Source organism: Hyperolius riggenbachi, chromosome 10 (genome assembly GCF_040937935.1).
Source record: "Hyperolius riggenbachi isolate aHypRig1 chromosome 10, aHypRig1.pri, whole genome shotgun sequence".
NCBI classification, from domain to species: Eukaryota; Metazoa; Chordata; class Amphibia; order Anura; family Hyperoliidae; genus Hyperolius; species Hyperolius riggenbachi.
The window spans coordinates 112,319,108-112,341,532 of record NC_090655.1 but is presented as its reverse complement, the minus strand read 5'-3'; the positions used below and the strand labels follow the sequence as shown (position 1 = coordinate 112,341,532).

Sequence of the window (22,425 nt, the reverse complement as noted above, 5' to 3'; positions counted from 1 at the left end):
ATTTTTTATTTATATAGCGCCAGCATCTTCCATAGCGCTGTACATAATACAAACAAATAATGGGGAACAAATATACATAAGAAATACAAGACACTGTACAGTCATGACATTGAATAGAATAAATATAGATACATACATAGTTGATATGTAGTTGGTACATGTACATATGTTAAAATAACAGCAGTATGAGAAACACTAGGAGGAGGTCCCTGCCCTTGCAGGCTTACAATCTAGAGGGTAGTGGGGAGGAAACAAAAGGGAAGGAAACACAAGGATTAGTGGGTGAGCCAGTGTGCCTTCAGTGCTGCTTATACCTAATTATAGGCTTGTCTGAACAGGTGTGTTTTCAGAGTACGTTTGAAGGTTTCCAGACTCGTGGCATGACGAACCGGCTGAGGGAGGGAGTTCCAAAGGAGAGGGAAAGCCTTTGAGAAGTCTTGGATGCGAGAGTGAGAGGAGGTGACTAGGCTGGAGGACAAAAGGGTCTCCTGTGAGGAACGGAGGGTCCGGGCGGGGAGGTATCTGGAGATTAAAGAGGAAATGTATGCAACAGATGAATCGATCTCGAAATATCGCGGTCACCCCAAACTTGCAGTCTGTTTGGCGGAACAGGCAGAACGGATCCGTTCGAACGGATAAATGTGAAAAGATCCTATTCATTAATATAGGATCCGTTCACATGCGTTAGGATCCGATCCGTTATGGTCCACTAATTGGCCCTTTTTTGTTTTGTTTTTTTAGGGGGTTTTTTTGCCAATTTCAATTGGGCCTTAGATTTTCAGATGAAGAGTACCACATTTCTGCTGAAAAGCCATGGACTGACACTATGCAGTCATATCGGATAGCATTTCCTCTCCGTATCTCCGTGCAGTCAACTCGGTTGTCAATTGAGACAGATGGCAAGTGACTGGGAAATCTGGTTCAGTTGAGTTTGCAAAAAAAATTTGCATAGCTTATCATCCTGGAGAGAGTTGTTTTCTTGAAAAATGAAATTTCATAAGCTATAACTTTTCTCCAACTGTTAATGGATTGAGACTGAGACTTGACTAAGGCCACATACACACATCAGACCATAATCTTTTGAAAATGAAAGATCACAGACCAATCTTGCCACCCTTCATGTAGTATGAGAGCCATGCTCTACACAGTCTTTTCTATGGAGCTGAACTCCACATCAGAAAAAAATCTTTGCAAGATGCTGCACACACAGATGCTGTACAGACACAAAAGATCAGTATCTGCAAAAGATCTGTTCCTGCCAAAAATCCATTCCTGCAAATTGCAATGATAGTCTATGAGATCTGCAGATCATCATACACACATGATTTAACTGACATTCATCTGCAGATCAGATCCACCAGGGTGGATTTTCAGATCTGCAGATGATTGCTTGATCTGCAGATGAATGTCAGTTAAATCATGTGTGTATGATGATCTGCAGATCTCATAGACTATCATTGCAATTTGCAGGAACGGATCTTTTGCAGGAACAGATCTTTTGCAGATACTGATCTTTTGTGTCTGTACAGCATCTGTGTGTGCAGCATCTTGCAAAGGTTTCTATCTGATGTGGAGTTCAGCTCCATAGAAAAGACTGTGTAGAGTATGGCTCTCATACTACATGAAGGGTGGTAAGATTGGTCTGTGATCTTTCATTTTCCAAAGACTATAGTCTGATGTGTGTATGAGCCTTTAGGCTCACACCTTTCTCCCTCAATTTGCTCTTCCCACTGGTCAGCCATTTCTATCTGTAGTCATGTGATACTGGGGACATGATTAGTTGCCCCTTATCTAGTGACAGTTGGCCAATGGGAACAGCTTAATCAGGGAGAAAGAGGTGGGCATGATTTATGACTCGGGCCTGTATCTCAATTGATCTTTATTTAACATTGCTGGAAAAACCATCACACTATCTCATTAGTTGTGTACCCACAGCACTTTGAATTTGCATTGGGCAAGCATGTTACTGATGCTTGATATAATTATTGTAGCAGGAAATACTTGAATAGAGGGGCCAATAACAGGATACAATGTATTAAAAACAGTTTAAAGCTGGAGGCAGTGGTAGACTTGCCTTCCTTTAGGAAAACTGTATTCTGCCAAATTCAGGAAAAAATGAGCTTTATTTAAATACTCCACAATAGGTCTGAAAGTTAAATCGAATTTAAACCGAAATTGCAATCACCAAGATCACAATTTTGGAATCGTCAAAGCAGCAATTATCGCGATCACGTCATTTCCACATGGGGGAAGTGTGAATAAGTGGCTTCAAATTTTTCCAAAGTCCAGGCGCGTGCGGCCTGCAACGTTGGACATACCTTCCACACGAGTCCAATGCTGTCCGTCCTCTAACACAGTCTGCCAGCTCTTGTGCTTGGCAAAACTCCAGGTTCCTGTTTGTCACATGACATACAGGAAGTATTCTGCGCATTAGAGCCTGCAGGAGGCGAAGGGGATAGAAGGGCATCGCTGGACTCGTGCTTGAAGCTATGTCCAGAACTGATGCAGCTTGGGGGACAGGAGAGACACAGTGGGCACAGAGACAGAGATAGGAGACACAGAGAGAAACAGAGCGGGCACAGAGACACAAAGGGGCAAGAGAAAGACCCAGAGGAGGCATAAAGAGGCAACAGGGGACAGAGGGGGAACAAAGCTTGATTTTAGGGAAATTGTGAATCGAATAGAAATCGCAATTTAAGACAAATTGCTCAATTCAATTTTTTCCTAAAATCGTTCAGGCCTACTTCACAATGCAATGCATTTAGCAGGCATGGCCTGCTTCATCAGGCAAATTGGAGAGTAACTGAGAGACATAAAAACTTGGCTGAGATCATGTTCCCATATACAATAAAAAATGTTAGTAGTGATATCAATATGTGTATAGGCAGTAGATGACATAGTAATCCTACTAACAATATAACAAATATTTGTAATTGTCTAATATTACCAAAATTTATATTTTACTACCATTTATCGATGTTTAATTCTCTATATTGTTTGTAAACTCCAGGAAAAGTAGTTTACTATATCAGAATTGGTCATACATTGTATATTTATACAGACACATTTGCTGGGACCTGAGGACTGAGTTTACTAGATCCAGAGATTTACTATATCAGAGTTTACTATAACGAGGTTCTACTGTATTAGAAAACAAAATGTTGCTGTAAACCCTTAGGCCTCGTTCACATCATTTAGCGCAGATGGCTGTGCGATCGGAGCGCAACGCGTCCGATCGCATGCCATCTGCGCCACTATGCACTGCGCTGCAGATCACATTCATTACAATGAATGGGATCTGCACTGCGATTCCCAAAAATGTGTGCAGCACGCGATAGCGCTAATGGAAACGGTAGAAGGGCTGTCTATGCCATTCTACCGTTCTTGCGTGTCGCACACTGTACGCGCTGCCAAAATGCGCATGGCAGCGCGTATAGTCTGAACGAGCCCTTAAACCCCATACACACCACTCAACAGCGGTCTTTTATGCTTTCACTACTTTTGTTGTGAAATGCCTTAAAAAGGATTTTGCTGTTCAAAAAGCTGATAAGAAGTTGGCAGTTGGACAGAGCAACTGCCATTCACTAAGTGCTTTTGAAAATAAATAAATCCCTGAGAATCCCTTACTAGTCCAAAACCTATTGCTTCTGTCAGATTTCTACCTACTGTAAGTGAAAGCAACATAGGAGAAAAGTAATTTATGGCTCATTTTACTCTGGAAAAAAAATTACTTCTTATTTGTGTATGTTTGCACATATTTTAGATTTTACAATTTTTCGCCATAGTGCCCCTTTAAAGATGTATGAATTTGTTTCAGGCAATCCATGATCACCTTGATCTAGCATTGGCAATTACCTTCGTCATCTTACACTAATAAAAGGTGTATGAAAAAAAAAAAATGAACACACCCAAAACCTAGTTTGTAGAATTAGGAATTTGCTGCAGGTTACTGTCTATAGACTATATTTTGCTGCTATGATATATAGGTGTGAAAAAATTAGTTCCTGGAATTACCGGAATCTGCTGCAGGTGAATAACCTTTTTATCAATCGTTGATTTATGATGTGTTATGTGTGATATGCTTTAACTGCAGAAGTGGATGCCTTCAGCCCATGTCAGATGTCTGAGAAGATTCTTCTAAGGCTGCTAAAGCATCCAAATGTCATCCAGGAGCTAAAGTATGATGACAAGAACAAGAAGTCTCCTGAATACTACCTCTACCAGCGCAATAAACCGGTGGATTACTTTGTGCTTGTTTTACAGGTCAGGCTGCCTTCAGTGTATTACTTTCTATGTGCTTCCTGATTAAAGAGGAACTCCAGTGAAAATAATGTAATAAAAAAGTGCTTCATTTTTACAATTATTATGTATAAATGATTTAGTCAGTGTTTGCCCATTGTAAAATCTTTTAACCACCCTGGCGTTCTATTTCTCCAGGATTTTTGTGCAAAAAGTGGTTCAATTAATTTCAAATTTTCTAGCATTTTTTTTTTTGTAATCAATTTTTTTTTTATATTGAATTCAATACAGGTTATTGTATTGAATTCAATAAAAAAAGTGTTTGTCGCAAAATGTTGATGACGCTGTGTGACCCTGGTGTCATCAATGCCGATCGGTGGGGGACATGCCATCGCCGAGGGAGAAGCAAAATCCGCAAAGGGACATGGAAGAATGCACTGAGGAAGTTATCAGAGGTACGCAACGAGGGATCAGCACGACAATAGTGATTATAAGACCCAGATGTATAGCCAGGTGTATAGGGAGCCAGATGTTTTGCTAGGTATATAGGTAGCCAGGTGTTTTGCTAGGTATATAGGTAGCCAGATGTATAGCCAGGTATATAGGTAGCCAGATTTTTTGCTAGATGTATAGGTAGCCTAATGTATAGCCAGGTGTATAGGGAGCCAGATGTTTTGCTAGGTATATAGGTAGCCAGGTGTTTTGCTAGGTATATAGGTAGCCAGATGTATAGCCAGGTATATAGGTAGCCAGATTTTTTGCTAGGTATATAGGTAGCCTAATGTATAGCCAGGTGTATAGGTAGCCAGATGTTTTGCTAGGTATATAGTGAGCCAGGTGTAGCCAGATGTATAGGGGCCAGGTGTAGCCAAAATGTATAGGTGCCAGGTGTAGCCAGATGTATAGGTGCCAGGTGTAGCCTTATGTATAGGCGCCAGGTGTAGCCAGATGTATAGGTAGCCAGATGTCCCCCCTCACCCCCCCCCCCCCCCGGTCTGAAGCCCTGATTTACTCCCCCCAGGGCTGTCTCCTGCGGCGGCAGCACTTCCTCCTCTATCGCAAAGTCTCGTGGTCTCTGTAATTACAGTTACGAGGCTTGGTGACATCATCGAGCCTGGTAACTGTAACTACTCAGATCGGGACTTCAGCGATGGAGGAGGAGGAGGGTGTCCATCGCAGGTGGCGCAGGAGACATCCCTGGGGTGAGTACATCAGGGCTTCAGACCAGGGGGGGGGGGGGGCGAGGTAATGGGGAGGGGGTGTACGGGGGTCGCACAGGGGATCGGGAGGGGGGGAGGAGGGAGAGGCCACCCACAGCCCGCATAGAAGGGGACACCATCCCCCCCCCCCCCCCACAGAAGGGGGGGTCCCCGACCAGCCACCGCCACCTCACATAGAAGAGGAATCCCCCCACACACACACACACACAGTCTGAACAGAAGGGGGACACCCCCTCCTCCCCCCACAGAAGGGCCACCCAGCCACCCGCCGCACAGAAGGGGAATCCTGCACGCAGCTGAGCACATTCTCTGCCCGCCGGCTGCACAGGGATTCCCCAGAGTGGCTGGATGCTAGTTCTGCACGCTGTGGGTAGCACAGATCGCTACCCACAGCGTGCTGACAGGCATCCACCCATACTGGGGAATCCGTCTAATGAGGGAAAAGTGGAGCCGGCGGGGAAGAGAAACAGGAAATCTCCCCAGCGGTATTGACGAGCCTTTGAGCATGTTTTTGCTGGACGAGCTAGGCTCATCCATAATGCTAGGGAGGTTTTAAATCCCTTATTTACATTCTGACATTTATTATATGGTGACATCTTTACTGTTGGAGGGTGATACAGCTGTTGCATGCTTTTTTGGCAGTTGGAAACAGCTGTAAACAGCTATTTCCCACAATGCAACAAGGTTCACAGACAGGAAACTGCCAGGAGTACCACGGTCCTCAGAGTTTCTTGTAGGAGGGGTTTCACCACAGTGTGAAAGTGTGCAATAATTGTTTAAACAAAATTAGGCAGGTGCATAAATTTGGGTACCACAAAAAAAATTAAATCAATATTTAGTAGATCCTCCTTTTGCAGAAATTACAGCCTCTAAACGCCTTCTGTAGGTTCCAATGAGAGTCTGGATTCTGGTTGAAGGTATTTTGGACCATTCCTCTTTATAAAATATCTCTAGTTCATTAAAGTTTGATGGCTTCCAAGCATGGACAGCTCTCTTTAACTCATACCACAGATTTTCAATAATATTCAGGTGTGGGGACTGAGATGGCCATTCCAGAACGTTGTACTCGTTCCTCTGCATGAATGCCTTAGTGGATTTTGAGCAGTGTTTAGGGCCGTTGTCTTGTTGAAAGATCCAGCCCCGGCGCAGCTTCAGCTTTGTCACTGATTCCTGGACATAGGTCTCCAGAATCTGCTGATACTGAGTGGAATCCATGCGTTTCTCAACTTTGACAAGATTCCCAGTCCCTGCACTGGCCACACAGCCCCACAGCATGATGGAACCACCACCATATTTTACTGTAGGTAGCAGGTGTTTTTCTTGGAATGCCGTGGTGTTTTTCCTCCATGCATAACGCCGAAATAACTCAATTTTAGTTTCATCAGTCCACAGCACCTTATTCCAAAATGAAGCTGGCTTGTCCAAATGTGCCTTAGCTACCTCAAGCGGCTCTGTTTGTGCTGTGGGCAGAGAAAAGGCTTCCTCTGCATCACTCTTGCATACAGCATCTCCTTGTGTAAAGTGCACTTGTATGTTACATTTTCTCTTTCTCAATAAACGCTTGAATAGTGGAAAAAAAAAACTTTAAGTCAGCCTGTGCTCTTCCATTTCCTCAATATGTTCTTAAATGTGGAAACAGACAGCTGCAATCTCGGAGACCGCATTCTGTATCCTTCCCCTAAACCATGATGGTTAACAATCTTTGTCTTCAGTTCATTTGAGAGTTATTTTGAGACCCTCATGTTGCTACACGTCAGAAAAAATAAAAAGAAGAGGGAAACTTACAATTGACCCCCTTAACCACCTCGGCGGTTATCCCAAGCTAGGGTCGGGGCAGAAAACCGCAGCTTAGAGCGGTAATTCCCACCTCTACTCGGGGTAGCCGCCGGAGGCTAAATGCAGAGCAGTGTGCGCAGCGGAAGCTTTTCTGCATACCTCCCTGGGATCCAGACGTCGGCCGACATTCTTATTCCTCTCCTCCGGGGCTCTGCTTCCTGCTGGTGAGATCACCGCCTGTCGTTATGATGACAGCTGGCAATCTCACTTTAGAGTTGCAACGCCACCCGAAGGGATGGAGGCATAACTGCAGCGCAGGAGCCAGGGAGGTGAGCGATGGTAACACTGCTGCAGATCTCCCTGGCAGCATGATATTTTTTTCCAGGTTTTAGGGTCTGAAAGGGTGCTAAAAAATTGCACCACTTTTAGACCCTAAAATCCGGAAAGAATCATAACGCCAAGGGGGTTAAATACTTTCTCATAATTGGAGTCACCTGTGTATGTAGATCAGGGGTCACTGAGCTTACCAAGCCAATTTGAGTTCCAATAATTCTAAAGGTTTTGAAATCAATAAAATGACAACCGTGCCCAAATGTATGCGCCTGCCTAATTTTATTTAAACAATTATTGCGCACTTTCTGTAAATCCAATAAACTTCATTTCGCTTCTCAAATATCACTGTGTGTGTCTCCTATATGATATATTTAACTGACATTTTTTATCATAATAACCAACGATTTATACAGGAAAATCATGACAATTAACAAGGTTGCCCAAACTTTGCCATCCCACTGTAAATGTTAGTCTGTTCTATCCACTACGATGTACCAGATGTAAACTTTTTATGTTCATCTAACTATACACTGTGCATAGACTGCGTAATGTTGGCACTTTAGAAATACTATAAATATATGTATTGCCATTCAAACCTTCTTTTTCTTTGTCCGGAAGTGCTCTTTAACCACTTGAGGACCACAGTGGTTAACCCCCCTAAAGACCAGACTCTTTTTTTCATAATTGGCCACTGCAGCTTTAAGGCAAAGCTGCAGGACCGCACAACACAGCACACGAGTGATTTCTTCCCCCCCCCCTTTTCTCCCCACCAACAGAGCTCTCTGTTGGTGGGGTCTGATCGTCCCCCTTGTGTCTATTTTTTTTTTTTTTTTTGAATAAATATTTATATTGTCATTTTTATTAAAGTTTTTACTATTTCGCTTTTTTTTTCTTAATCCCCTCCCTCCCCCCAGCCGGCCAATCACGGCGATCGGCTGTCATAGGCTTCTGCCTATGAGAGCCGATCGCTCTCTTGTCCACCAGGGGGACAGCCGTGTCACACGGCTGTCCCCAGTGCAGTGCTGCTGCTGATCGCAGCGCTGCACTATGTAAGTAGACGGCGATCACGCCGTCTAACAGTCTCCCGAGTGGCAATAGCCGCTCGGACACTGAAGACGGGCGGAGCTCCGCCCCCCAAGAAGGAGATGCGCGTGCACCCTGCGCGCGATCTCCTTCAGTAGCCAGCTCAAGGACCTGATGCTAATTGGCGTTAGGACGGTGCTGGGGCTACCGCTGCGGCCACGCCCCTTGGCGTGGAGCGGTCTTAGGGTAGTTAAAACAAACCTGTAACATTGACCACATTAAAAAAAAAATAATCGTAAGAGAAACTTGTGTTTCTTAGAAAACACCTTGCCCCTCCGCCATCCATTTCCCCTACTGGTCCAGAAATGTCGCTGTAGCTTTTCTTGAACAAAAGGGATGCCCAAGAGCTCACTGATCGTGTTTGATTTGTGAAAACTTGCAGTAGAGAATGTGATTATGAATCTTATTATGTTTGATCTGTGCTTGTTATTACTGAGTCTCTGCTTTGTTGAGGGATCCTTGAAATGGAAGGTCTAATCCATGTTTATCTACAGGGGAAAGTGGAAGTAGAAGCTGGGAAGGAAGGCATGAAATTTGAAGCCGGTGCCTTTTCTTACTATGGCGTGATGGCTCTCACAGCGTCTCCAGGTAGAACTTATCTTATTACACCCGTTTCTGAGTGTTTCCATGTGCAGGTATTGCACAGCTCCAGACCTCTGGGTGGCCACACAATACCTTTTAACTTAAAAAAAAAATGTACAACACATCAGATATTTGAAGAAGTGTCCATATGCCATACGAGTAGCGTTGGGTGGGTTACGGTTGTAGTAAGTAGTGATGTTAACTATGAAGCTACTAGTAACTGATACAGTATTTACATTAGCAGGTGGCGAGTTAACTTGTTTATGACGCCATCTACAGCTAATGCGTTCCATTTGTGATCCACATAACTCCGCTACTATCTCCTTCCAGTTTTGAAGGAGGAAGATGGGGAGTTACGTGGACCTAGAACGCATTGGCTGTAGGCAGTGGCATAGATAAGTTAACCCCCCTCTTCCGCGGGCAGCGCTATCTAATTTAAATGTTGTTTACGAGAGGCTATGTACTCGTTGCTACTCGTAGTTAACATCACTAGTAAAAAGACCAACTTGCAATCTTTTCAGTTTAGATTATGACTTGTAAGGGAGGGTTTGGGCTACGAGCGAAGGACATCCTAACAAGCTCACGAACATAAGCTCTGTAAGAAGGAAGAGTACTTAGAGTTCCCTAATTTCATTTCTTGAGGAGCTGTACTAAAAAATAACATAATGAATAAAATTGCTTATTTTTTACAATTTTACTTTACAAAATATGTTGTCAATGTTTGCCCATTGTAAAATCCTTCCTCGACCAGATTTACATTCTGAACTTTATCACAGGTCACGACATCTTTAGTGCGTCTCTGCAGAATGTTTCTTTATTGAGAATACCCAAGCCATTGAAAATGATGCCTGGTCTCCCGGATATACTCTGGAAGGAGAATTCTGCATTGCTAAACAGCCTAGACTAAACATTACTGGGAGTGCAGGGCTGCATACCAGTGTACAGCATAGGCAGAAGTCGCACTTGAGTCCTTGGAAAACGGCAGCATTTTTCCATGACCGAATAAGCAGTGTCTGCTCAGTTTTTCCAGCTGACTGTTAGCAATAGGGGATTTCATGCTTTATGCTAGACAAAAGCAACATTGCCTGTATTGTTTCTCCCGCAGAGGGAAATACACATTATTCCCACTGCACTGCCATTCTGCATGGGAAGCATTATGTGCACTTTCGTGGTGCAGGAAAATGGCCACAAATTTGAGAAGTGTGACCTCTACCTATTGCCTGCATCAAGGCTTCTCTTAAATCGCCTCCTAACAGTGAGATATCCATAGTAGGGATGCCCTTAATTGAAATGATGAGTAGCACTTACTGACCGCAGGAGGAGGGGTTACCGCCTATAGCCGATGCGCTCCACTCACGTCCCACGTCACTCCCACTCTTCCCCGTTCAATCCGGAAAAAAGTAAGCATGGGGGTGACGTGGAATGTGAGTGGAGCGCATTGGCTATAGGCGGTGGCATGGGTTTAAGATTACCTTATTCCATAGTAGCTCCTGAATATACACAATCTACACAGAGCTGGCTTAGCTGAAGGCGCAACCTATATCTCGGAATACATAACAAAAAAAACTGAAGGAAACAATGATCATCAGGATGTATTCTGAAGATACTGTGCATTAAGCAAACTATCTGTAGATGGTGATGTTCAGCTCTCACAGCACCTAATGTTCAAAATTGGAAAAAAACGTTTGCCTGGCTATTGTGCTTCTTTTCTGCCTTCCTCTCAAAGCCATATGAGGACGTTGGTGGAGATTGCAGTGGATGGATGTGATGCCCATACTTCAGAAAGCCTTTATGATATCTTCAGTCTTGAATTCTCTGGGTCATAACCTCATGTGTGCACATGGTGCACAAACCTGCCTGCCATTAAGTTACAGCTGATAAATTGTGTCTATAGCCATCTTCAAACCTCCATGGATACTGTATAATACTGTGAAGCATGCATCTCCACTCCCACCATAATAGGGTAAAATTTTCTAGTGTACTTTGAGTAACTTCCTCTAAATGAATGGTCAGATTAGGTGTTCTGACTTCAGTTCACCTCATTTGGCTAAATGCTTTTTTTTTCAGGCAAGGCCAGCTTTAGGGATTTTTGGTGCTCAGTGTAGTCTTCATACAGGGCCACTAGTTGGACCAAACCAAGCTGATTTTCTGCTTCTGGATTGACCAATCGGTAGGTGCCATAGAATAAATCCTATTCCACAGAGCAAGAAATATTTTACTAAGCGCTTGAAGCAGATCGGAGAAAATGAAAAAGAAAAAACTCACTTGGAGTGTTCCATTATGAGCTCAGCAAGTGGATGGCGTTACAAAAAATGTTTTATTGGAGGAATAAACAGGGCAACCTGTAGATGTTTAGGAGGGCGCTGGAGCCACCCTCTTTCATTTTATACCAAAAAAAACCTTGTGTGGTCATGGTGTGACTGAATATTGACACATACTTTCAATGGATCTGGACTCTATCCTTTGGGCAACAGTTTGGTGGCTGAGTGCTGTACACACACCTTTCTCTGCTATAGCAGAGGGTGGAGTCTGTTGCTATGGGGAAGTGAGGAGGGCTGGCACATGACTCACAATGGAGCCACTTTCAGGGGGTGTGGTGAGGAGGGGAACAGTACACTTTGTGGTTGCTGTGGTTTAATGATATTCTGGCTCTTTAAATGAGCTCAGGGAACACCTGTAGATGCATGATCCTTGGCCAAGTGGACTATGAATAGCTGTCTTGGCAGAGATTCATCTAATGTGTATGCACTGTTAGGAACTGGAAGACAATAAGCATGACAGCCAGACTGCTAGCCTTTTTTACAAGGCAGACAATGGTAGGCAGCTTTCATAATAGGACTGGTCTGAATCCACCTATATGCCCAAAATCTAGGTGGGTTCAACAGGAAAACCTTCTGGCTGTATACACAAGTGCTTTATTGCAGCATGCTAGTGTAGCAGTTTTCTGTGGAACCCACTACAAACATGGAGTATGTTATTTTATGTTAAAAGAGGAAAGTAGTTGTTAGCGCCTTTTGAAGTGCTTCTTTCCTGCATCTAAGTAGTGATCATTCCATAGCTTATAACTGCATACTGTGTTATTAGGGAACATGGATAGCTTCAAACACTGTTAAAAATAATTGAACATTATTATTTTACATGTACCTGGATTTCTTAAATGATAAACCATTACAAATGATGCTACTAACTAGATTTTCCATGTGCAGAAGTTTTACTATAAGGAGGGATACGCTGCCATCTTGTGGAAGAATGGTGATGGTTATGATGGTCTCTTCACATTCAGGCACTAGTCTATTATTTTTCAGTGTAACTTCATTATAATTTTATATATATATATATTTAGCTTTTACAAATTTCAGATTCCTTTTTCACTGACTGAACCATCAATCCAGAGAGAAAACTCTTTGATTCTGTTAGGTTTGCTGTATATTTTTAATTATAGAATATCTAAGTTGAAGGCCAACTTAAACCTAGATTAAAAAAAAATCCCTACACCTGGGCTAGTGGTAACTAATTCAGTATTACTTTGCATTGCTAGTGTCTTCTTAATACTATTTCTTATTGGTAGATGCGTAGGATATCACACACCAGATTTCAATGGTAGAATACTTTTAATAGTGCATCAGTATCCACAAAGATCTGACAATTGTTTTGGGGGCCTCACAGCCCCCCCCCCCCCCCTTTATCAAGGCGTTTGGTTTACCTACCCCTTGATAAAGTGGGAATACTGCGAGGCCCCCAAAATAATTGTTGGATATTTGTGGATATTGAAGCACTATTAAAAGCATGCTACCGTTGAAATCTAGTGTGCTGATGTCCTACGCCTCTACTTGTTCAGTGGCATTGCCTACGCCACCATATCAAGCAAACAAACCTGTTAGATGGTGTGCCTGCTTAAAACCAATGGACTCTATTTCTTATATGTAGTGGAAAATGCAGCCACAACCTCCTGCCACATTCCCGTTAGTGTCTTTGGACTAGGATTAGACTGTGTCACCATCTAACTGGTTTTGGTGTTTCTATTTTCCCTCTACAAATACTAAGCGGCACACATGCTTGCGTCACCTCAGGTTTACCTCGGAAACCTAGTAGCGGTGACACGGTCTCAACCAGAAGACAGAGATTGGCATCTGGCTGGAGGATACTAACACACCTCACTATTTATTATAAATAGCAGTGGGAAATGGTTAGCAAGTCTGCTCTAGCCAACCATGTGTTGTTTTTGCTTTAGGTTTTGTTGAGCCAGAGCTTCCAGGATTTTTTTTTGTAGAGGACTAAAAGAACTCTGAGGCATAGTGTATATTACCGTTAACTCTATGGTAAAATGGGGCATTTCAAAGCACCAAAAATATTTTGTGAGAATTCCCCATTCATGTCAGTGCATTTTGGCCATCACAGTAAATACCAGCTTGCAACAGTTGGACCTGATAAACTGAAGAGAAAATGTTAACGTTGCATGTTTTCTGGCACTTAGTTTGAACCCAAAAAGCCCTAAAAATGTTTTAAAATGACGGTTTGTCTACCACACTGCAGTGACCAAGCCTCCCAACTTCATACACAGCAAAAAGAACCTATAGATTTGGGAGGTGGGTGATTTTTAGTGACATCCCTTGACCACTGTGTAAATTTATTAGCTGTCGCTTGTCCGCAACTCAGGAATCTGAATACCCACTGCATATTTCTCTTTCCTGGCCAATGGAAATGTGTACACTAGGTAGATCTTAGCTCATACCCTAGATACTCATGGTAGTCATTCTAAAGCCTTGTGACTGGTTGCTGTAGCATCCTCCATATCATTGCAATACATTTCTTTCATGCCAGACTCTGCTGTGCCCAGCAGCGCCTCATTCAGATCTGACTGTCTTCAAATGTTACCTGACTTTCCTTTTGCATAAATCTGTGCAACCTAAACCAACCTATAACAAGGTCTGTGCCTATCCACAATGAACAATCATGTTTGCATTGTAAGCTTACTCTGTGACCTTTTCTCTACTCTCGCTCCACCAGTTGATACAAATTTGGGTCTACAAGTTGTAATTCTTTCTGAGACTCACAAGGACAACTGCTCTGTATATGGAGAAGAAAGGGGTTATTGTGGGAACAATTAAGTTCTATTAAAACCTATGTTTTTGTACTGCTGATCACTATTGTAAAATCCTATGCTCATCTATTTTTGGTTGCAGACTGCCTAAGTCTACTTGCAGCCATTATTGTACTCCTAAAATGTATTACAAATTTCTAGCATACTCCACTGCTTCATCAATCCATGCTGTGATGTTTGTTAGAAAAACATGGGCAAGGAATAAAATGTTATCAGCATGTTATACCCCCTTCTACTCTATCATTGAGTGGTGTTTTAAGAGCTGGGAACTATTATATATTCTTTATCATGTATGTTGATTGCTGTGGAAAGCCACTGGTGTAGTGTGTTTGTTCATCTTTCACGGTTTCTTACTTCTTTTCTCCTTGGTTACAGTTCCCCTCTCCCTGTCTCGTACCTTTGTTGTCAGCAGAACAGAATCGTTAGCTGGTTCTCCAGGTAAATCATGCATGTTTCTATTAAATTATTCTCACGCCAATCTGTGATTTCTCTTTCAGTCTTTCTCTCAATACTTAATTATAGGAATTATTAACTAAGGATTTAACTGGAATTTTAAGATAGTTTCAGTTTCAGTAGATGCCTGATGGATAAAAATGTTGTTCTGGCTTTTGCTAAAGCAAATCAACTGGTAATTTTGTGAAACACTTTCGTGAATGCACTCGACTACAAGGCTCTGTTGATTAGCTGATACTGAGAACAGAACACACTTAGGCCTAGTGCACACCGGAGCGGTTCGGCTACGGTTTTGCGATCCGCTTGCGGGTGCGGATCCGCTAGGGTAATGTATTTCAATGGGCTGGTGCACACCAGAGCGGGAGGCGTTTTGCAGAAACACATACTCCCGGGCTGCTGCAGATTTTGGATTGCGGATGCGTTTCTGCCTCCAATGTTAAGTATAGGAAAACCGCAAACCGCTCTGAAAAACGGCACTTCAGAGCGGTTTGCCAGGCGTTTTTTGTTACAGTAGCTGTTCAGTAACAGCTTTACTGTAACAATACATGAAATCTACTATACCAAAACCGCTACACAAAACCGCAAAACGCTAGCTGAAACGCTGCAGAAAATTAAGAAAAAGCGTTTCAAAATCTGCTAGCATTTTGCGGATCTGCTAGCGGTTTTTGGTGTGCACCAGGCCTAAGAGCCGGTTCACACTTTCCATAAAAAGGTATGTTTTGGCAACAGATGCCAACGGATTCTGTTATCAATAGGATCCGTTCACATCAGTCCATTTGAAACTGACCCTTTTGGTCCATTCCACTGAACAGGCTACAAATCTAGGGAGTCTAGGATAATTCTGGATCGACGGATGCATCGCTTGGTATGAAACTCATGCATGAAAAACTTTTTCAATGAAAGGCAAGAAAATAGAACAAAAACAAATTTCTCAATAGATAAAGATATACCATTAAGGGTCTTGCAGGTACAGTGTTGGCATTTTGAGATAATCAAGCTTATCATCACACTTGGTCAACTGTACATATTAACAAACAATCTTAGAAAGAAAAGACAGCTACAATTTTCAAAAATAGTAGTGGCAGTGGTGGACTTGCCTACTCCAAAGCACACGACAAGCAAACGTATTTACCTTTAACAAAAAGATTTATTGATACCCTCTATGAAAATAATCATGGAGTGTATCAATAAATCTCTGTTAAACTGCAAATAATCGTGGAGTGTATCAATAATCTCTTTGTTAAATGTTAATACGTGTGTTGGTCGTGTCCTTTGGAGTAGGTAAGTCCACCACTGCCACTCCTATTTTTAAATTTTTTAGCTTTTTCTATTCTACTGGCGCCTCTGTTCACTCGTACATTGTTCAAGTCCACCCCAGGTGGTGGGGTCATACCCCTTAACTTCTTCCTTCCTACAGAGAGCGACTTCTTCTTAATCCTGAGTGGGAACAGGTTTATTCTTCCCACCCGCATTGACAGTGGTTGCCTAAGTGGTAACCCTGGTTTGTGAGTATAACTATACTTACCTTTTCCCGACTTACCAATACATACTACACTATGCTGGGCTCTCAGTGTCCCTGTCTCTTCTCTTGTTACTCTTCCAGACCACATTCACTTGAACGCTTCAACTAAATCTAACCTGAACCCACAGCCTTGAAACAATGCCTAACCTTTGCCTATCTCCTGACCTACCTTTAGGGCTTACAGTGTGTGAGGAGTGGAACATACTGGCATGTCATATCCAGCGTGTACAGTTTAAGTTGTTAGTTTATGCTTAAGTTCTGTACAAACAATAGACTGTTGTCCAAAACAAGCAACTGTTGTTGCCCAAAAATGTCCCAAACGAGCAAGGAGTTACATGTGCCTGAGTATCGTAAGAAAAAGAGGCACAGGTTAGATCAGTGTTCAAATGCCAGTGTCATATTCAGAAACTAGTGTTCTCAGTGATTGTAAACTACCTGAAAGCATCCCAAAATTATATTCATTACACTCTAAATACTTCCCTGTGTGTTCAGAGAACCTTTATCAATCGGGCTGCACTGAATATAGACCTTGATTTGTGACTTGGACCTTAGTCCTGCCTTCCCGCTGCCCAGTAGCCAGTGATTGCTTTGTCTGGTATGGCAGGAGCAAAGCTCCAAGTTGGCAATCAACATTTAATGTACTGTAAGCCAGAGATTTGTGAAACTTTATTAAGCTTATATTGAATAATTGTATTCATCAAGTGGCACCACATGTTGCTCATATTATTGGTGGCCAGGTCTGGGAGATGCATTTGGCTGTAGCTGGTTTGGCTATCATTTAGGAAAATTGAAGCATGAGATTATGGCTTTCGGGAGTGATTCTCCTCATTAGATCCTTTCCCAAAAACCAGTCCTTAAAGAAGAACTGTCGCAAAAATCTTAACATTTAAAACTCATACAAATAAGAAATACATTTCTCCCAGAGTAAAATGAGCCATAGATTACTTTTCTCCTATGTTGCTGTCACTTACAGTAGGTAGTAGAAATCTGACATTACTGACAGGTATTAGGCTAGTCCATCTCTTCATGGGGGATTCTCAGCATGGCCTTTATTCTTTGTATAGACTTTCCCTGAAATTGATTAATACAAAGATGCTGGCCAACCTACCTGCTCACTGCACACTATTTTGGCAGTTGGACAGAGCAACTGCCATTCACTAAATGCTTTTAAAAATAAAGAAAACCCTGAGAACCCTCCATGAGAAGATGAGCTAGTTCAAAATCTCTCTGAAATGTCAAATTTCTACTTCTTACTGTAGGTGACAGCAAGATAGGAGAAAAGTAATTTATGGCTCATTTTACTCTAGGAGAAATGTACTTCTTATTTGTATGTGTTTTTAGATTTTAAGATTTTTGTGACAGTTCCTCTTTCAATAGACTTCTGCTAGTGCAAGTAAACACCGGTAAGTAGAATATCACGTACATTACTTAACTTATTTTCTAGATGCTACAACCATCTATTTTAGGCAGTTCCATTGAAATCTATTGTGGTTGTACATTCCAGGCACACACTGTAAGCCATTCGCTTCCAGGCATGCTGATATGATGCCAAGTTTTTTTTTTTTTCTAGCATGTACTAATCTCAGTTTAATTAAAAATACAATTCTTGAGTAGGTTTACATCAGTTAACACTTTTTATAGACCTGTGAATAAATACCTTGTCAATCTTCATGCAGACAGGACTTCTAGGATTGTCAGTGATGTGTACTGAACATATATTTTCAGAGAACAGGAGGTGACGAGGCGCCCAGTAGGTGTATAAAACACTTTAAAAACAATAAAATTTGAAAGGAGGAGGTGGCTTACCTCATAGGCCCCGTTTCCACTATCGCGAATCCGCATGCGTCTTGCGTATGCGGATTCACATAGACAATATAAGTGAATGGGCCTGTTTCCACTCATGCGTCTGCGGGAGAGTTTTATTGTGCGGAGAAAATCTGCACGGAACACCCTGCAGAATTTGCGTGCTTGTGGAATGCAGGCGAATCGCACACAATGTATTTAATAGGGAAATCGCATGCGTTTTCCCCATGCGGTTTTTGCCGCGAATTTGCATAGGTACCAATGTAAATTCACACAGGCAGTGACATGGTTAAAATCGCATATACCCTCACCTATGCGAATTCGCGGCAAAAAAACGCATGCAGAATCGCATCCGCATGCGATTTCATCAGCGGTGGAATCCAGGCGATTCCGCACTGCAATAGTGGAAACGAGCCCATAGATGACAAATCACTTTAGAAAAAGGAATTTAATAGTAATACACAAGCACAAACTTTTCCTAAATTCCTTTTTCTAAAGTGAAAGCCTCCTCCTTTCAAATTTTATTGTTTTTAAAGTGTTTTATACACCTACTGGGCGGCCTCTTCACCTCCTGTTGTACCGTACTCCCCCCCCCCCCCCCCTTTTCTAAGTGAGGGGAGTTCCACACACCTAACCTAAGGTGGAACCTCACCACCCCATGGGTCTAGAATGTATTGGATTTTTCCAAGAGAGCGACCACCTCCAGGATTGCTGGTATACCTGAGTGGAGTCCGGTCAAGATACTCCACCTGCTTAAAGTGGTCGGTTGCCCCTTGTGCAACCCTCCTTTGTGAGTATTCCTTTGTCGAACCCCCCTCTCCCCTATTTTTTCATCCTTTCGTGACATACTGCACCATTTGGGCTCCCGTTGTCTTTGTGTTTTTTTTCTCCAGTACTCCAAAACATATTTTCAGAGGTATGCTCAGTATTTGCATAAGTACATAAAGTCATATTGATTTTCACCTAATTGCAGTTATTTATTGACAACTTTTACCGCATTGCTATTTTCTCTTGATGGGTTTGTTGTGTGTTTAATCGGTTTACTTTAGTAAGTGTGTGTAAAATGATCGATAGTACAATAGTTCCATTAATTTTATCCCCTTCTAATATACTGGTAGGTCCTCTCCAGTCTGTACAGTGTAAGTCTCACATAGCATACGCTCTGTACAGATGATCTTAAAATAGAGGCACAGTAATGTGAAAAGACACTAATGGACAACCATTATCGTCCATGTACACCAATCCATCCTTGCAGATCCATTTGGACAATAGTTGGTGTTAGCGGGTTAAAACTGTATCAAATGATGAAAGACCATTACTCTATTCATGTGTCACTTGCTACGTACTTCCAGATCCACAGTTCTAACCTTCTGCTAACAATCTGATCAGTGGACTGTTGTGCTGCCATTGGATACAAATGTGCCATGTTGCTGTCAGATATCGTTCGTTGGTGGCATTGTCTCCAGGGATTGTTTGCTAACAGCAGCAGTCTAGTTTTGTTCTGATTGTCAAATAGATAAACGTTGTCCTGATTGTTTTTATTCTGACTTTAAGTATACCCCTGCTTCATAGTTGTAGCATGTGACCAACTTAGTGCCCGCTGCTGGCTCCGGTAGTCTTCTGTTTATCTCTGGCTGGAGAGGGAAAATCCTCTCCCCATCTCTTTACACCAATGAAGAATCCTCTGCTGTGGTCTAGGCCATACATGCTCAGATTGGCTTATATTGGGCTAAGTGCTGGTTCACCCTCACATCCATGTAGAGAAGTTAGTTGGGGCTGTCACAGTGGTCATGTGGCCAGTTCTTTCACCGAAGACAGAAAGGTGGTGCTAGTCTAGTTTAGGGGACTCAGCAGAAACCCTCTTGGGGAAATTCTGCTAATGTGATTTGGTGAACAGCATCCTCTCATCAAACTGCTAGGTTTCAGATAAGTTGTAGTAAATTCAGCCGATCACAATGCTTCATGCTATGGTTGCCTATGAGATTTTCTGCTGGATCCCATAAACTAGACTCTAGACTTGTACCAAAAAGGTATTTAGAACTTTTTTTTTAAATGAGTCATCATGGTGATCAACAAAGAGGACAATGGGAGCTGCAAGAGGTTGAAAATAACCATGATCATTCCCTGAAAGACTAATGTACTGTATTCAACGAAGGTTAAATGTTGCATTAGGCAAATTACCTGCAAATATACTATTCTTAAGCTCTGAGAGAGAGAGAAAATGGCTTCCAATTGTATAAACATGAAAGATTCCTTACCTCTTTGTCTTAGTAACGGTGCGCAAGATGCTTAAAGCAGACCAGAACTCTTGCACAAGAGAGGAGGAGAACACAGAGAAATCCGCCCTGTGTCCACCCTGCATGTGTTTATAGAGAACAGCCTGTCTCATTCTCCCTTCTCAGCAATTGATGAGCTAGTGTAATTTAAGGTCCCAGCTGTCTGCTAACTCTGAGGACTTGCAAGCTAATATGTAAACACAGGAGTTTGCGTTCCGATCACACAGCCATCTGCGCTAAATGATGTGCACGAGGCCTTAGTGAAAAAGCAGCCTTACTAGCAGTAGAGCCATTTACAGTGAACTACTACAAAATTCCAATATTGACAGGCTAGCGAGAATCTGCCCGTCACTAGCCTGTTTACCAGGCAGCCTGTGCATTTTTTTACAGCATCTCCTCCCCTGCCTCCTCCATAGTGTAGCTCCCCCCCGCCACTCTCCCACTCACTAGCTTCCTCCAATCAGAAGCTAAGCCACGACCCAGGAGTACTTCCGAGAGTGGCAGGGGGAGCTACACTATGGGGGAGGCAATGCTGTAAAAAGTTGACAGGCTGCCAGGTAAATATTTCAGTCAATGTTTTCCAATCTTTCCCCATCTTTGCTCTACCACGTCTAACATCAGCATAAAGGCAAGCCAAAGGAGCTTGTTTATAGCCCAGTCAATAACACTCCCAGCTTTCATGCTCCTAGTGCTTTCAGAACATATCACAGGTTCAGCAGCCTTAAGAAGTATGAAGTGGGCTTTACTTCTTGCAGACATGTTGTTTAGCACATAGTTTGGCTTAGAAGAGCAGCATTATGTTGGACTAACACCTGGAAATGTTCTCTGTAATTGTGAGAGATAATTCGATCAATTAATTACTTAGTTAAGTGTTAGTTAGTTAAATAATTACAATTTTATAGATGTTGGTGGGAGTGGGCAAAACTTGCTGCTTAGATCGCTACATGTGGTCTACATTGCTGCTAGGAGCACACAGTGAACTTCAGCTCTTAAAAATCCTCATCGTATGATGTTGTTGTTATAAGATATTAGAGAAACATGATAACCTGTGAAAATTGGTTATGCAAAACTGCCAGGTTCTGGGATCTGATGGTTTCTTGGATCACAGCTGTATTGAGAACATAAAATCTTATTTGTGCTTGGAATTCAGTTTCTGCTGTTAATTTATGTAGAGTTGACTTACTGATAGAGGTCATTGTAGGGGTGTAAATACAAACCATGAGACCCCCAGCAAAACTTAGAATTCGGCCCCCTTAATGTTCGCAACCCTTTCCCTTGCCTCCCCTTGGTGACCCTTACATCATGGGGGCTCATCTCACAAGGGTCATAAAACAAGTGTGGCCATCATGATCTTCATACCCATAACAAGTGAAGCCATAAAAACACCTTGTTTGTAGTATCAGAGAAATGGAAGGTTAGTAGTTGGGGACCCCACACACTCTGGGCCCCTTGCAGTGGGAGGGGCTGCTCCCCCCTCGTTACGCCCCTGGACCATTGGAGTTCCGTTTCACTGAATCCTTATGCATGACTTTTAGAGCTCTTATGGCCATAAATAGATCTGTGCAAACAATTTAGGCACTTAAAAAATGCTGTGGCTTGCGGATGCTTACAACAATAATGCAGTGAATAGTTTTTTCTGTGGTGTTTTTTTTTTTTTTTTTTTTTACAGTATAACCTACAAAGTGCATAAATATAAAAATGCCTAAATGAAGTCAGTATTTGGTAAACCACCATTTGGCTTGAAAACTGCATACGTTTTCCTAGTTGCATCTGTCCTATTTTTTAAGGAACACAGCAGATAGGTTGTAAACATGTAAAGCTGGGTACACGCATCCAATTTTGATTGGCTAATGACTGGCTAATTTTACCACCTCCATGTAGTACGAAAGCAATCAGATTTTGAATACTATGAACAGATTGTGTAGCTAAGATCTAACACTACATGGAAATGTTAAAATTGGCCGATAATTGGCCAATAAAATCGGGTGAGTGTGCCAGACTAAGAGACCCAAGCACAGTGCTTCTGTGGTTGTAAGA

The 22,425-nt window shown here is 42.3% G+C and overlaps 1 protein-coding gene across 3 annotated transcripts in view; it reads left to right on the top strand.

Annotated features, from left to right (window-relative positions):
- The window catches only part of CNNM2 (cyclin and CBS domain divalent metal cation transport mediator 2), a 178,276-nt gene that overhangs the window by 145,476 nt on the left and 10,375 nt on the right, over window positions 1–22,425 (top strand). For 2 of the 3 annotated variants that reach the window (XM_068257526.1, XM_068257524.1), the window contains 3 exons: window positions 4,094–4,263; window positions 9,146–9,239; window positions 14,710–14,772. In XM_068257526.1, coding sequence (XP_068113627.1) covers window positions 4,094–4,263; window positions 9,146–9,239; window positions 14,710–14,772 — 327 coding nt within the window. The remainder of the gene's footprint in view (window positions 1–4,093; window positions 4,264–9,145; window positions 9,240–14,709; window positions 14,773–22,425) is intronic. The other variant, XM_068257525.1, reaches the window with a different exon arrangement.